Consider the following 14,478-nt stretch of genomic DNA (forward strand, 5'->3'; position numbering starts at 1 on the left):
AAACACCTGTAATAAAATTATAAAGAATCAAAAATTAGTATAGCAAGCTACTCGTACTGCTCTCACCACTGCATTAACCTTTACATGTGACTGGATCTGGCTTTGAGGGTATTTTTCTTTATTTTTAAATGATAAAACATAACCTTTCAGGAATAAAGGAGCAAAAGCACAAAAGAAAGCCACATTTCAGTTAACTACAGCTGACACACAAATAAAATGTTAGAGAAGGGCTGTGATTTATTAGGATGTCTCACTTTGAACAGGTTCCACCATCAGCCACGCTGCATGAGAGGGCTGAGAAGGCACTGAACAGGCAGGAATTGAAGAGACTTTACTCTCAGAAGTTACCTGTTTACATGTTTAACTCCCAGTAGTACCCCAGAAGTCAAAATATTCAGAGTTGGTAAACATCAGCTAAACAGATCTGACGCTGCTTCAAAAAAATAAAAAAAACCCCAAAACCCCAACCCTCTGACATTAAATGCACACAATATTTTTCACGCACTAATGCTTCAAGAGAGATGTGGAAACAACTGTTGTTTTTAAGATGAAAGAATGATCTGGGCCACTTTTAAGATCTTTTATCAAGTGGAAGTTGGATGGTCCCTCCCTGATGTCCCTTAGCAAAAAGCAACTCAGTTTCTTGCCTCTCAGGCAGTGTAATGCTGCACATCACCTCCATGGAGTGACACCTGGGCTGCTCTTGCCTTCCTTGAGGCAACCCAGAGATATCTGAGAAAAAAAATCAGTCCAGGATCTCCCATGGTAATGCAGAAATTTGATCATCAAGAGACAAAAGCACATTCCTGTTCTGAATCCAAAGTGCAACCCACCAAGCAGGTCTGACTGGGTGCATCACAAACCTGGTTACCACTGATATCCAAAAAACAGGCTACAACAACTGTTTGGCTTATATATTCTAAATAAAACCAGTGAAGCCATTGAGAGCTGAGATATAACAAAAAGTTCCACAATTCAAGAGAAAGTCAAGAAGTCTCTCTCACCAGCAGCTGTGTTAACTTGGCTGTTGTTAAAGTTCACCTGGACAGGCAATGAATTTCCACCCCCACACAGAAAGCCAGGGATGGCAAAACTGGATTTCACACTCAACATCCCTTCCATTTATTTCCATCCAAATTAACGTCGTGAGGGAATTTCAAAAAAATCCTTGAACTGAGGCAAAACTGCTCGTTCCTCTTTTGATTTTACACCTCGGGACACGTGAAAAGAATACTGGAATACTCAGTATCATCACTTAGAGCAAAAGACATTGTTTTTTAAAAGAATAAAATAACAGAAGGCAGCTCTCTGAGTCAGTCTCACCTCACCCAGCCAACTAAGACCATGCTCACCCTGTTCCAGCACTGCAAGAGCATTACTAGAAAAATTCTGGCAGGGTATTCTGCAGCCATATTCATGTCTGGCAAATTTCTACATACACGTGTAAAAGATTCCCAGCATTAATTCAAATAAAACAATCTAATAGAAAGGTGGTTTTGCCACTGACAGCCACGTCCACAGGTGCTTGCATGGTCTTTATCCAAAAGAGGCAAAGTGTTGGCTCTGCAGTAGCTGTAACCTGAGATGTGCCATTATGAGAGCTGAACAACAAACAGCTGGAATTGGATAAAGTTTTCCCAGATTAAGAATCCAAATTTTAAGTAGTTCTTATTTAAAGACAGCCAGTTGTGTATATTTGGGGGGTATATTTTGTAACTGCCAACAAACCTGAGTCTACAGGAATTAGCATTTGGGATGCCAGAGAGCTCCATGGAAGTGTTTCTGCCTCTGAAGGAAATCTAATCCAGGAAGAATACAGTGCTGGAAACCTAAAGGAAAGGCTGGGAACAACCCTAGGAAGGATGCCTTTGGTTGCTGGTTATTATTTAAGCTTCCTTCACGTAAGTATTGTTCTGATAAATACCACTTTGCTCAGAAATGCCAGTGCTGCAGTTGATGGCATGAATGTCCCCAAGACCCTAAAAGCTCAGCTGATTTCAGACAGAGGAGCCAAACATCAGGCTAAGTGAAAACTGCCAATTCAGCCAAAGAAAACTGTGTTTCCATTCTAAAATTTTGCCTTGGAGCAGAGTGAGAATGTGTGCACATGTGTCTGCTTCTGAGAAACTTCCTCAGGACAGTCTCCTCAGCATCAGTTGTTAATTTTAATGTTTCATGTAGCCTGGCAAAGAATTGTGCTCAGCACACAACCACCAATTAGGAATTGCTGCAGTTACTTCTGCTTTTTTGCTTTTCAGTGATTTCACATGTACACCTCTGAATAACACTACCCTGCAGCTGGGGGTCTGATTCCTTTGGTTTAGTAGATCAAAAGACAGAGGATGTATTATTTAAAATTCAATTTTTTTCACACCTAACTCTCTAGCTCTTAAGTTCCAGAATGCTCACAGCAAATGCCTGACTTAGAGATCCACCACTGAGCATTTCATTCCTCTTTTACCAGCAGATATCATCTCTTGATGTTCATAGCTCTACAACTGCATTTGTTACATGCTTGGCACCCTTCCTCAGGCTGTCTTCTACCTTTTTCCAGTTTTGGAAAAAGGAACAGCACTTTTAGTCTAATGGAGCAGAGATTCCAGCTTGTAGATCCAGAAATGCAAAGCCACGTGGATAGATTTCTGTTCCAACAGAGGGGCTGCACTTCAAAGCTCCTCTGCTCATCCCAGAACGATGGAGTGGTTTGGGTTGGAAGGGACCTTCCAATAGCTCTGGAGCAGAGCTTAGGAACAGGATAATAATTTGAAAAATTCAGAATACCTTTTCAAGAGATATTGACTCAAACTGCTATAAACAGTTGGGAAAGCTCAGGTAAATATTCAGAGTCACCCATCACAAGTTACGGGTCACTTACCTGTTATCCAAAGCCAGAAACCTAATACTTTAGTTGTATAGTCAGAAAAAAAAATCATTCTGTGCTAATGTTATGAGTGCAAGTCACTATTACTGTTTCCAAAAGGTGTAATGATCTGTAATTAAGTTATGCAAGTACAATAAAGGCTGAAGCTAGAGAACTTGGACAACATTTTGAGTTCATTATACGTAAGAAGCTTCCTTCAGATCTCATTCCCAAATCTGGGGTAAAAGGATAACTCAAAGCAGCAAAACTTTTTACAGAACATCATCTCCCTGTTGTACATTCATGCCCGTGAAGCCAATCTTTCCTACCACAAAATAATTCACAGTGCTTGGGCAGAAGATCCACAGAAATTCATAAAAGTGCTTAACAAATAGTTACCCACCCCTGTGCCATGGCAGCTCTCACCTGCAGACCTTGCACTGAAAAGTCCTGAGTTTTATTCCTGCACTGTAAAACTGATCATGAAACCTCTTTTTATAAGTTTTCATATGGTCTCTCTCAAAACAGTCACTTCTGCAGTGACTTCTTCAATGCAGTTCATACCCCAAGCTGAACAAGGGCAATTTTTGTTTGGAAAAAGTGTGAACCTGACTTCAATTCAACAGCAAATCCATGTGGGAAGCAGGAACCAGAAAGGTGCACTGGGAACTATGGATTTAACAGGCTACAAGCCCTGTTTATTGCCAGCCCTGTTCCCTTCAGCAACATTTATCAGGAGCCAAAGTTTAGAGCCATGACCTTTCAGAGTCCTGTTTAAAAAGCAAAGCTCTCACAATAAGCATCTTTCCTGCCCCCCTATATGTAGGAAGAAGACTATGAATTCAGATAATAAATATTCAGATAATAAATATTCAGATAATAAAGATGAACTTTCTCTTCTCAAGCTGTGAAATATGTTTGTCTCAACCCCAAATCTAGAAAAATCCACAGAACTCCAGGATTTCCCCAAGCTACTTGGACTCGGAAGAAAAATCCCAAGTGCTTCCCTTGCTGTCACTGGGAAGTATTTATCACAGCCACATTTCCCTGGGTCCAGTTTGTTGTCTGTCATTCTCAGGTTCAAAGTCAGGTGGGTGGGAAACCACAGCATCTCATTTTTCCCTCTGGACCATCTCAGTGATCTTCACGACCACCTTCACAGGACACTTGCTCCTCTTCCAAGAGTTGGCAGCTGTCCCTCCCTGCTGTAAACTTTTACTCTGTGCCTGGCTAAATCATCCCCCCCCTTTTCATTATGTCTTTGAATACAAATGAAACCTCTTGTCTAGGCTGGAACACACACACAGGGGAAGCCTTTTCCACAAGTCAGCGTTGCCACTTCCCTCAGAATTATGGTCCATTTAACTCTGATCCTCTCCTAGACACAGCAAAGACAAAAATTCACAGAGTTTTAGCAGAGTACAAGCAACTAGCATCTAATTTCTGGGAAGGTACCTCTTAGGCTGACCCAGCCCCCCCAAAACACTAATGGGAGAGAGATGCCAAATCCCACTGACTTGCAGGGTTATTGCCCCCCAGGCTTCTCTTTTTTCCACACACACAGTTCTGCAAAAGAGCATTTCCACTATAGGTGCTCTTCCCCTTTCAGTTTTACATCAGGCATTGGTTTTCTTGTTGGGATTTGTTTCCTGAACTCCCAGTTTCAGAATCTGTGGATATAGTTGCTTTCATCCTCTCAGGGATTCACAACCCACCTCTCACTCCTCTTCCTCTTCCACTAGGTAAGAGTATTCATGTCTTTTGAGGTCTTAAGCAAACTGTAAGCTTCTCAAATACAGAGATGATAAAAATCCTGCACCTTGCAGGCCCATTATCCCTTTGTATTTGACACTCAGGATAAAATATAAGCAAGGTGATCAAGGCAGAGATTACACAGATACCAAAGCACACACTCCATACATGTAATTTACTCTCCCACTTCCTCTGTTAATGCCAATTTCCAACTGAAACCTGGCCTGCAAGCCTAAAATTTACATTCCCCCACAACATAATAGCTGGCAAACCACTCCAGCTCCCTGCTCCATCACCTGCTAAGTGAGCCCTCCCCTCAACTATTCATTCCTACCCATTTTTCAGGAGAAAAACCAGTTTATGCCCCATTCCAAGGCAATCAGCACAGTGCCAGGCTGCAAACAGCAAAAACATTCTTCCTGTTCCTCACAGACCAAGGAAGCCTTGCAGCTTCCAAAGGAGAAAGAAAGTGTTATTTAAGAATGTGGAATTACTCTCTGTGCTCATTCCCTACCTATTTTTTTCCATGGGACAGCAAGTCTTAGGTTTCAGGACATGAATGCAACAGGCAAATCAAGTTTAACTCTTCTTCCAAGTGAAATCAAAAGCTGTAGTATACAAAGTTGAATTCAAGAAGCATTTAATGCAGAGGAACTATAGATGAAAAATACACAATGCTACTAAAATTTTGGCTCTTGCTGGTTAGTGAAAAAACCTACTACTTCTGACTTGGTATTTTATTCAGTGTCAAATATGATCAGCTTGTGTCTCAAAATGCAATGTGATACTAAAAAAAAAAATACAAACCCAAGTTACCTGATCATTGAAGAAAAGTTCTGCTTTTTAAATCCCCACTTTAAGCTTGAGATGAGATTATGAAAAGAACCCTGAAACTCTTCACACCTCCCTCTCATTTTCCTCATTTATTTGTCAATTTAATCATTGGAGAAGGCTGTCTTAAGCCTGAAGTTTCCCTAATCCGACAAACAAAAGTTCTACACTCTGTCTACTGCATCATCAAGCCCCAAGCCACTTCTTGTTTTGTAGAAAGAACTCACAAAGAACTCAGTAACTCTTGCCCAGAGCATCACCATAAAAATGTGAGTGACATCCACCAGAGATGCTTAAAAAGAATTTGCCGAGTTAGATGGGGACAGGGTGTTGTTTGGTCATGTTTTTTTTTTTTTTTTAAGATCAAATACTTGTGTTTTACAAGATCTGAGATTTCCAGCTTGGCTTCTGCAGCTTGTCTGCAGTGCTTTATGTACAGGATGTTTTGAAAGATCACAAAACTTAAGGACAAGCTGATTGAGCCCCAAAAGCTGCACTATGGGGGGCTTCCTAACTCATCACCACCCTGAGGACATGGCAGGGGCAGGCAGCATGGAACAGGATTTGGGAGAGACACTTGTAAAAGTGACACTTGGAGAGACACTTGGGAAAAAAGTTCCCAAACATTAGGGAAAATGACATACTATTAGATCCTTCAGAGTTGGGAAAAGTACTAAAGAGCAGGACTGAACTGTGCTGTGTATCTTGACTTTCCCCCTTCAAGCCTAAGAAGTGCTTGAGCCAAAATTGGAGTGAAATTATTTGATATTTGTGCTGGGAGAGTTATGGTGTCCAAGAGAGGTGGAGCTGGAGGCCCACGGTGAAGGTCACTGACAACTGGAATTATCATCACCTTTTAAGCACTGAGAAAGTTTGATTCAAAAGACAAGGGAAATGGATGGCAATGCTCCAGAATATAAAAATAGAGAGGTTATGTGATACCTCTGAGCAGGATAGGGAGATTCTGTGAGCAGAGCCTGAATGAATACCAAGAAAGCCTCTCCTGTACCTTCACTTTTTCAGCACACCTTCCTCTTCTTAAGAATTCAGTGCTGTCTTCCACCCCAAACTTCATGCTTATAATCAGGCAAGAATGGAGAATATTACTATTATTTTTATAAACATACACCCCTGGATAAGAGATGGTGTCAACCTAAAATACTGAACTAAATATTCAAAGGATTACTTCCCAGAAATCTAAGTTAAAGGACATACAGATTGTTCACAAAATTATTTTTTTCCTACCATGGCTCTCTAGTTCTATGGTTCTCCTGAAAAAAATGACTCACAGATGGTACATATCTCTAATGTGCTCCTTTCCCCAAAACAGTAAGCATCTGGCATGCCTACTGTTTAATTACACAACAGATTCATGCAGAAGGAAACATTTTCAAGCCTGGAAGCTTATGCTCAAACTCTGATTATACCCATGCTGTTCATGGTCAAGAAAAAAAAGTTTACAAACAGAAGGAAAAACACTATTAACAAACAGCAACTAAGTTTTTATACATGTAAAGGTTAGAAGACAGAATCCCACACTGGTTTGGGTTGGAAGGGCCCTCAAAGCCCCCCCAGTGCCAACCCCTGCATGGGCAGGGACACCTCCCACCAGCCCAGGTTGCTCCAAGCCCCATCCAACCTGACCTGAGACACTGCCAGGGATGGGGCAGCCACAGCTTCCCTGGGAAACCTGGCACAGGGGCTCAGCACAGAATCTTTAGCTTGGAAGAGACCTCCAAGCTCATCCAGCCCAACCTTGCACCAACACCACAGCCAACTCCTAACCCATGTCCTTAAGGACCAGCTCCAAATGCCTTTTCAAGGCCTCCAGGGATGGGGACTCCACCACCCTCACCCCAAAGAATTTCTTCCTCATCTCCAACCTCCATCTCCCTTCTCCCACTTGGAAACCATTTCCCTTGTCCTCTCCCTACCCCCCGTGTCCAAAGCCCTCCCCCAGCTTTCTTGGAACCCCTTCAGATATTGGAAGGTTGCTCTGAGCTCCCCTGGGAGCCTCCTCTTCTCCAGGCTCAACAACCCCAATCCCTCAGCCTGGCTTCCCAGGGAGCTGCTCAGCCCTCTGAGCATTCCAGCGGCTAAAAACATGTGAAGGATGAGGGGATGCTCTGAGAAATGCTCTGACATTTCTGTTAAACTCTTGACCATCAGTGATCACAACCACAATGAAAACCACAGAAACCAACACAACCTGACTCCATCTCTGGAATTTTAGGTGCATACTGAGCTCAAGCATGAACTACTAATTCCACTATTAATTCCAGCCTCCCATTTTCAGAAGTATGTATGGAAATAGTTAAACTGCAACTTTCCTGCTCTAGCAACCCAGCAGCCTGGCACCCCAAATTCTTCCATCCCTGATGGGTGCGCTCCCTCTGCTGGCACAGCACCGGCGTCACACCTCAGCACAACCCTTCTCATCCCTCAGCACAACCCTTCTCATCCCTCAGCACAGCCCCTCTCATCCCTCAGCACAGCCCCTCTCATCCCTCAGCACAACCCTTCTCATCCCTCAGCACAACCCTTCTCATCCCCCCAGCACAACCCAAAACCCTTCTGATCCCCTCAGCACAACCCAAAACCCTTCTGATCCCCTCCCACAACCATTCCAACCCCACAGGGATCTAAGAGAGGGCTAAGCAGAGCAACACTTCCCATTTACCCCTGGTGTAGCTCTGTTAACATTTAAAAAAAGATGCTCAATGATTACCCTAGAAAAAACCTCCAAAGGTGCTCATTAACAACTGACTCCTCTGGTGACAATCTCCAGCATTTTCCTTTCTCAGTTGACTAAAAACCTCAGCTCCTCAGGCTAGCAGTCATTCCATCAGGGTGAAAAGTCTCTCAAGACTCCCTCCTGAAGCATTTCTGACTTTGCAGCAAGTAGTTCTAAGGGGTTAAATAAATCCCCCCAAAGCTAGCAGTGGTAACCTGACATCAGGAATGCCATTTGGTCATGCAAGGTTGGATTTCCACCCTTTGCCTGTGTTGTAACAAGGTGAGAATATCTGCCAGAAGCATGGAAACAACACACCTCAAGTTTAGACCCCCTGAGAACACCAGACCTGGGGGAATTCAGTATTTAATCTCATCAGACCAGTGGCAAGAGTCAACTCATTCAAGCCAGCTTTGAAGCACCTAATGTTTCCTTTGGGTTTGTGGAAAAAGGTTAACCCTAAGCTAATGGAAATGTAAGTTTTGTTACACATAAAACAATAAAGTTAAGGGTTAGCAGTGAATAATCACAAGGATTTTCTCCAATACTGACTCCCTGTGTCATGTATTTTGCTTTTCCCTTTACCCCTTTTAAGTCTGGAAACTTCTGAATGGGCCTAGTGTTAATAAACAAAGCACCAGCCAGATGTTTTAAGCTGAAGTCAAGTTGATTTCTTACAAATAAAAATTCCAGTTTAAATATAAAAGTGGGAAGGTAACCACTTCAGAAGTTAATGCACACTTCTGTGATCTTCATTTCCCTTCTTGCTCATCTATTTCACTGAAAATATCAAAGTGAGATCTCACCATAGTGCACAAACATCTCAGGTGTGCAGAGGGAAGGGTTGCTCACACCAAGAAATAAATACATGTGGAGAATAAAGAACAATTCCCAAGGAGAACGAGAAGACCCAGCACGAAGCAGCATTGAGGTTTTATTTTCCTATATACTTTGCTCTTCTAAGTAGCTACTAAACCTCTTGAAACAAATTATATTTGTATAATTTATACAATAATTGCAGCAGCCTGATAGCTGTATCATGGGTTATACTAAGATGAAAAACGAACCTGGGGCCCAACAGGTTTTGAATTAAGACATTATTGAATTAAGAACAAGTATTGGTACCAGGATTCTTACCTTGCAAACAGACATGATGTTAATGTTGATCATGTTGTCAATTGTCTGAAAGACACAAAAGTTTTGGAGGTTTTTTTTGGGTTATCTGGTTATTTCATCAATATTTACACTTGTGAGTATTCACCAATATTTGCACAGTTATTTACAATATATACCCTCTGAGTTTAAATTAAACCTTGAATTAAACATCCACCTTTGCTCCTTGCTTTCCTGCTTAAGTATGAGGAGTAGTGGTGACAGAGTTCCAAAGCAGTAACAAACTTCCAAAGCAGTCTGGGAATTGCTCTTGATCAAGTTTTTATCTCTGATTAGGGAGTGGTACCAATAAAGAACAAGACACTGACACTGGATCTCCTAACAGTCTTGGCAGTATTTATGAACTTTAATAAATGCTGACATTTTAGACACGTTTGTAAATTAAGGCCTGTATTTTGCTCTTCATCATTTCATAAAAATGTTTTATTGCCTTCAAGCTTACTCCTCAAGTTAAAAAATGTGAGATTTTTTGACTTAATATTAAGAAGCTTATTTGAAGGTGAACCAAACCCCAGATATATTCACCAATACTTAAGCAGAAGGAACAGAAGCATGGTGAATACAGTAAGTTGCAGGGGTTTTGGAAACAAAATTATGCACCAGGAAATTGTCCAGAATCAGCTTTCTGACAACCAAGATTGTCTAAATTATGAACTGTCTAAAATTGTCATATTTAAGGATCAGAACAGTGTTATAGAACATGCAGCTTTCATTCATAAAGTTGCTTGGCTCCCTCCTCTTCAGTCACTGCTGAATCCCCCCAAAAGCTAAAGCAGCTCATGAAAAAAAGCCACCAAAAAAACCAACAAAAAAACCCAAAAAACAAACAAACACACAAAAACCTGAGGCTGCCATAGTCTGATTTGTATTATGCTGCTCACATAACTCTCTTAGCTTTTTTGAACCCTTAATTCTAAGTAGAAAACCTGACTGAGTACCTTAACCAAACTCACATTCTTTTGCCACATCCATGAAGCATTTAGTGCTAAACTCAGAGGTAGAAGGTACCCCAAAAGGACTTACTTTATCCAGTTCAGGAACATCCAGGAAATATTCAGGATAAACATAAGATATTCCAACATTGTTCACTGAAATGGAAGCACAAAGTTCCAATTAGATTGCTTGGATGACACCAGGTGTTGCATGCTCTGGTTAAGACAGTTTTCAAGGAATATTTTTAATGTGATGCTTTTAAAATATTCTTACCCCTTTAGCCAAGCTTCCTTGCAGCTTTACACACAAATGGAATGTGAGAGTGAATAAGGAAGGCATCTGAATTGTGTAAAGGTTAATTCTCTGATTGTTTTAAAGCTGGAAACACATCTTCCACCACTTCTCAGAGAACAGGGGAAGAACATTTCCTCTTTTAGAAATGTCAGTGCACAGCATGGGAGTGTACAAGTGACACTGCTGCAACATGGAGTTCCAAACACTGCAGAAATGGATTTTCAAGCCAAAGAAAAGCTCTCAGTGCCTGGCAGGACACGAAGTGGAACTCTTTAACATCCTTTTCCATTTATACGTAAATAAAGTGAAACAATATTTTGAAAAAAAAAAAATTAAAATCTTCTGGTAGGTCTCCCCATGACTTCTCTGGCCAGGCACTCCCTTCCCCAGGTGGCCTGGGGGCTGCAGGGCAGTGATTCATAGAATCATGGAGTGGTTTGGGTTGGAAGGGCCCTTAAAGCCCCCCCAGTGCCAACCCCTGCATGGGCAGGGACACCTCCCACCAGCCCAGGTTGCTCCAAGCCCCATCCAACCTGACCTGAGACACTGCCAGGGATGGGGCAGCCACAGCTTCCCTGGGAAACCTGGCACAGGGGCTCAGCACAGAATCTTTAGCTTGGAAGAGACCTCCAAGCTCATCCAGCCCAACCTTGCACCAACACCACAGCCAACTCCTAACCCATGTCCTTAAGGACCAGCTCCAAATGCCTTTTCAAGGCCTCCAGGGATGGGGACTCCACCACCCTCACCCCAAAGAATTTCTTCCTCATCTCCAACCTCCATCTCCCCTCTCCCACTTGGAAACCATTTCCCTTGTCCTCTCCCTACCCCCCCGTGTCCAAAGCCCTCCCCCAGCTTTCTTGGAGCCCCTTCAGATATTGGAAGGTTGCTCTGAGCTCCCCTGGGAGCCTCCTCTTCTCCAGGCTCAACAACCCCAATCCCTCAGCCTGGATTCTAGGCTGGCACCGGGACCCTCCCAGCCTTGGGTTCCCGCAGAGGAAAGCAGCAGGATGCAGAGGTGCTGCTGACCTGGTCCGCTCACGGGGGGAGAGAAGGGAGCGGCCCGGTCCGGTCCGGTCCGATCGTCCAGCAGGTGGCAGCAGGAGCCCAGGAGCGGCCCCGCCGCAGCGCTCGGACTGTTCGGGTAGGGAGGTACCGCGGGCAGGAGAGCTCCGGAACCCTGCAGCCCAAAGGGCTTCTGCTCGAGAATGGGCTTCTGCTCTGCTCTGCTTTGCTTTGCTTCGCTTTGCTTTGCCCTGCTTCGCTTTGCCCTGCTTCACTCTGCTCTGCTTCGCTTTGCCCTGCTTCACTCTGCTCTGCTTCACTTTACTCTGCTTCACTCTGCTCTGCTTCGCTTTGCCCTGCTTCACTTTGCCCTGCTTCACTTTGCCCTGCTTCACTTTGCCCTGCTTCACTTTGCCCTGCTTCACTCTGCCCTGCTTCACTCTGCCCTGCTTCACTCTGCCCTGCTTCACTCTGCCCTGCTTCACTCTGCCCTGCTTCACTTTGCCCTGCTTCACTTTACTCTGCTTCACTTTGCCCTGCTTCACTTTACTCTGCTTCACTTTACTCTGCTTCACTTTGCTCTGCTTCACTTTGCTTTGGCTGGGGACACAGAGGTGTCACCACAGCAAGCTGCCACCTCCCCATCAGCATCTTTTTCTGTTGGCAGCCCTTAGAATGAACTGAGAGATTATATTACTTAAACCTAATTTTTTTTTCTTTTTTTTTTTCCCCAGTGCCTCAGACGCGCAAGGTTTTATTCTCCAGCAGACATGAAGCCAAGATCTGTTTTGGAATCCCACCACTAGTGAGGGGAAAAACTTCCAGCACTGCTAGAAAGCAACGCTGCTCTGCAGCCTCCAACTTAATAAAGCAAATTGATGTGGAGACAAAGACAAAAAAAAAGAAAAAAAAAAAAAAAGAATGCAAGCAAATGGGATCTCCGTTTCCTAAGTATCTGTTGTTCATCTTACGCAAGTGAATCGTGTGACATTTGGTTGCTGTGGCAACATTTTACATTCATATAGTGTCGTACACCCCAGAGAATCCCAAAGTGCTCTGGATGCTCAGCAGCACTGAGCACCTCCAGGGCAGGAGGCTGCAAGGGGGTAAGAAACACTCTCAGAGGGGACTGATAGCTTTTTTGTAAAATAAAAAAGAAAATAGCCCCTACCCAGTTGCCCAAAGATATGATTTGAACATCTGACATGAAAGGAATTTAAGGAAAAAAAGAGGGATGGCAAGAGATGCAAGGAACGTGCAGGAGAGATAATGGCAAAGTGCACAAAGTCCAAGCAGAGATTCTCCCAAATGACAGCTCTTCCAGCCCAGATCCCTGTGTCCTTATGGGAAGCCTTACTCCATTACTCATGTTGTGTGATTCAAATCCTCAACTCAGATAGCCCTCCGAAAATACAGGAACTGAGGAGCAGGGAGCTGGCAAAATCCCAGCAGACATTTGCTGTATTTAGAAAGAGGAAAGTTTTAAAAAGAAAGATGGCCCAATCTTGCTATTGCCAGTGTGAGCCAGGTTTTTCCCCTGCTTTTCACCCTAAAATAAACCATTTTTTTCAGTCCATCTCTCTGGATAGGCTTTTGGCTCCCAACTGTGGCAGGGTTTTTTTTTTGGACCAACCTGGGTTATTTTCTCCAAATTCAGACTATTTACATGATTCATGCTGGGGAGACAGCCCATCTCCAGCTCCTTCTGAGAATCCCTGAGAATTCCAGTAAGAGGAAAAGGAATCCTCCCCACCTCTGCTTGTTGAGGCTCTTGCTGTAGTGAGCACATGTTCCAAGTCACTGACAGACGCTGTTTTGAACACAGACAGCAAAACATTATGCAAACTCTTTGAGCCTTCCTACGTGGGTGAGAAGAAGCTTCCAAATAAGAAGTTTACATGGATTTCAGTCTCTAAGTACTTCAGTTAAGGCTCTGCAGCCATGTAAGCAGTGTGTATGGAGAGTCCTGTGTCTTTAAGGCTAAAAAATAAACAGCATTGATCACTGGCAACTGTGCTCTGCTCCCAGTGCTTCTCACACCTCCTGTTCCAGCTGAGACCTCAAACTAAAAAAAAAAAATACTGGAGCCTGAGAAGTCATCTCTTATGGCTGCTCTCACTGAAAGCCATCTTTGCCTTCCCCAAAACCATGGAAAAAAAAGCAGAGCAGCAAAAACTGTATTGCAACAAATGCTACGGAATCTAAAATATAAGGCACTAAAGCATGAAATTAATTGCCACGATAAAATTAAGATATAGCCTTTTCTGGAGTATCCATCATCTGTGTTGAAAAATTACACTGGCAAGCAGTTGCTATTAATACAGCTCTATCTGGGGGAAATAAAAACCAAACAAACCACATATCATGTAATTTGATGAGCCCAAGCATGAGATTTACTAAAACTGCAAGTGACGAGTTGGGAAAGAGATTTCTGTAAACCTGCAATGGCTGCAAGAAAAAAGCAGAGGAACTCAGCTAGAGAATACACAGCCCCAGAGCATTTAGTTGCTATTTTTACCATGTGTTTAGTCAAGGTGCTCACGTAAAGAAAAGCAAGAGCCAGGATCTGTTTGAGGAACGTGCTTGTTTTCCCTGTCATAACCCTACGTGAAATTTGGGATGGATTCACTGCTTTAGTGCCCACTTCGAGCCAGACTACAGCCAGATTTTCATCATTTTCTGCATCACCATCATCTTATCACAACCTAAAAAAATAATAAAAGCCTTTCCAGCCTGGATTTGTGTTTGTGCTTCACAGAGTAAGAGGTTTTTTTTTTGGTGTTTTGAGGCACTTAAGTAATGGGCTGTTCTGCAGTGATTGCTGTGTGAGAGGCAGCTTGCAAGCCTTACATTCCCTGAGCTGGTATTGACAGGACAGATTAAACAGACATTAATT

General features: G+C 43.1%; 1 protein-coding gene across 1 annotated transcript in view; it reads right to left on the reverse strand.

The window, feature by feature from the left end:
* The window catches only part of HSD17B12 (hydroxysteroid 17-beta dehydrogenase 12), an 85,270-nt gene that overhangs the window by 20,248 nt on the left and 50,544 nt on the right, over positions 1-14,478 (reverse strand). Inside the window, exons 5-6 of the mRNA XM_071744995.1 lie at positions 10,374-10,438; positions 9,315-9,359 (exon numbers count right to left, since the gene is read on the reverse strand). Coding sequence (XP_071601096.1) covers positions 9,315-9,359; positions 10,374-10,438 — 110 coding nt within the window. The remainder of the gene's footprint in view (positions 1-9,314; positions 9,360-10,373; positions 10,439-14,478) is intronic.

This window comes from Heliangelus exortis, chromosome 5 (genome assembly GCF_036169615.1).
Source record: "Heliangelus exortis chromosome 5, bHelExo1.hap1, whole genome shotgun sequence".
Lineage (NCBI taxonomy): Eukaryota > Metazoa > Chordata > Aves > Apodiformes > Trochilidae > Heliangelus > Heliangelus exortis.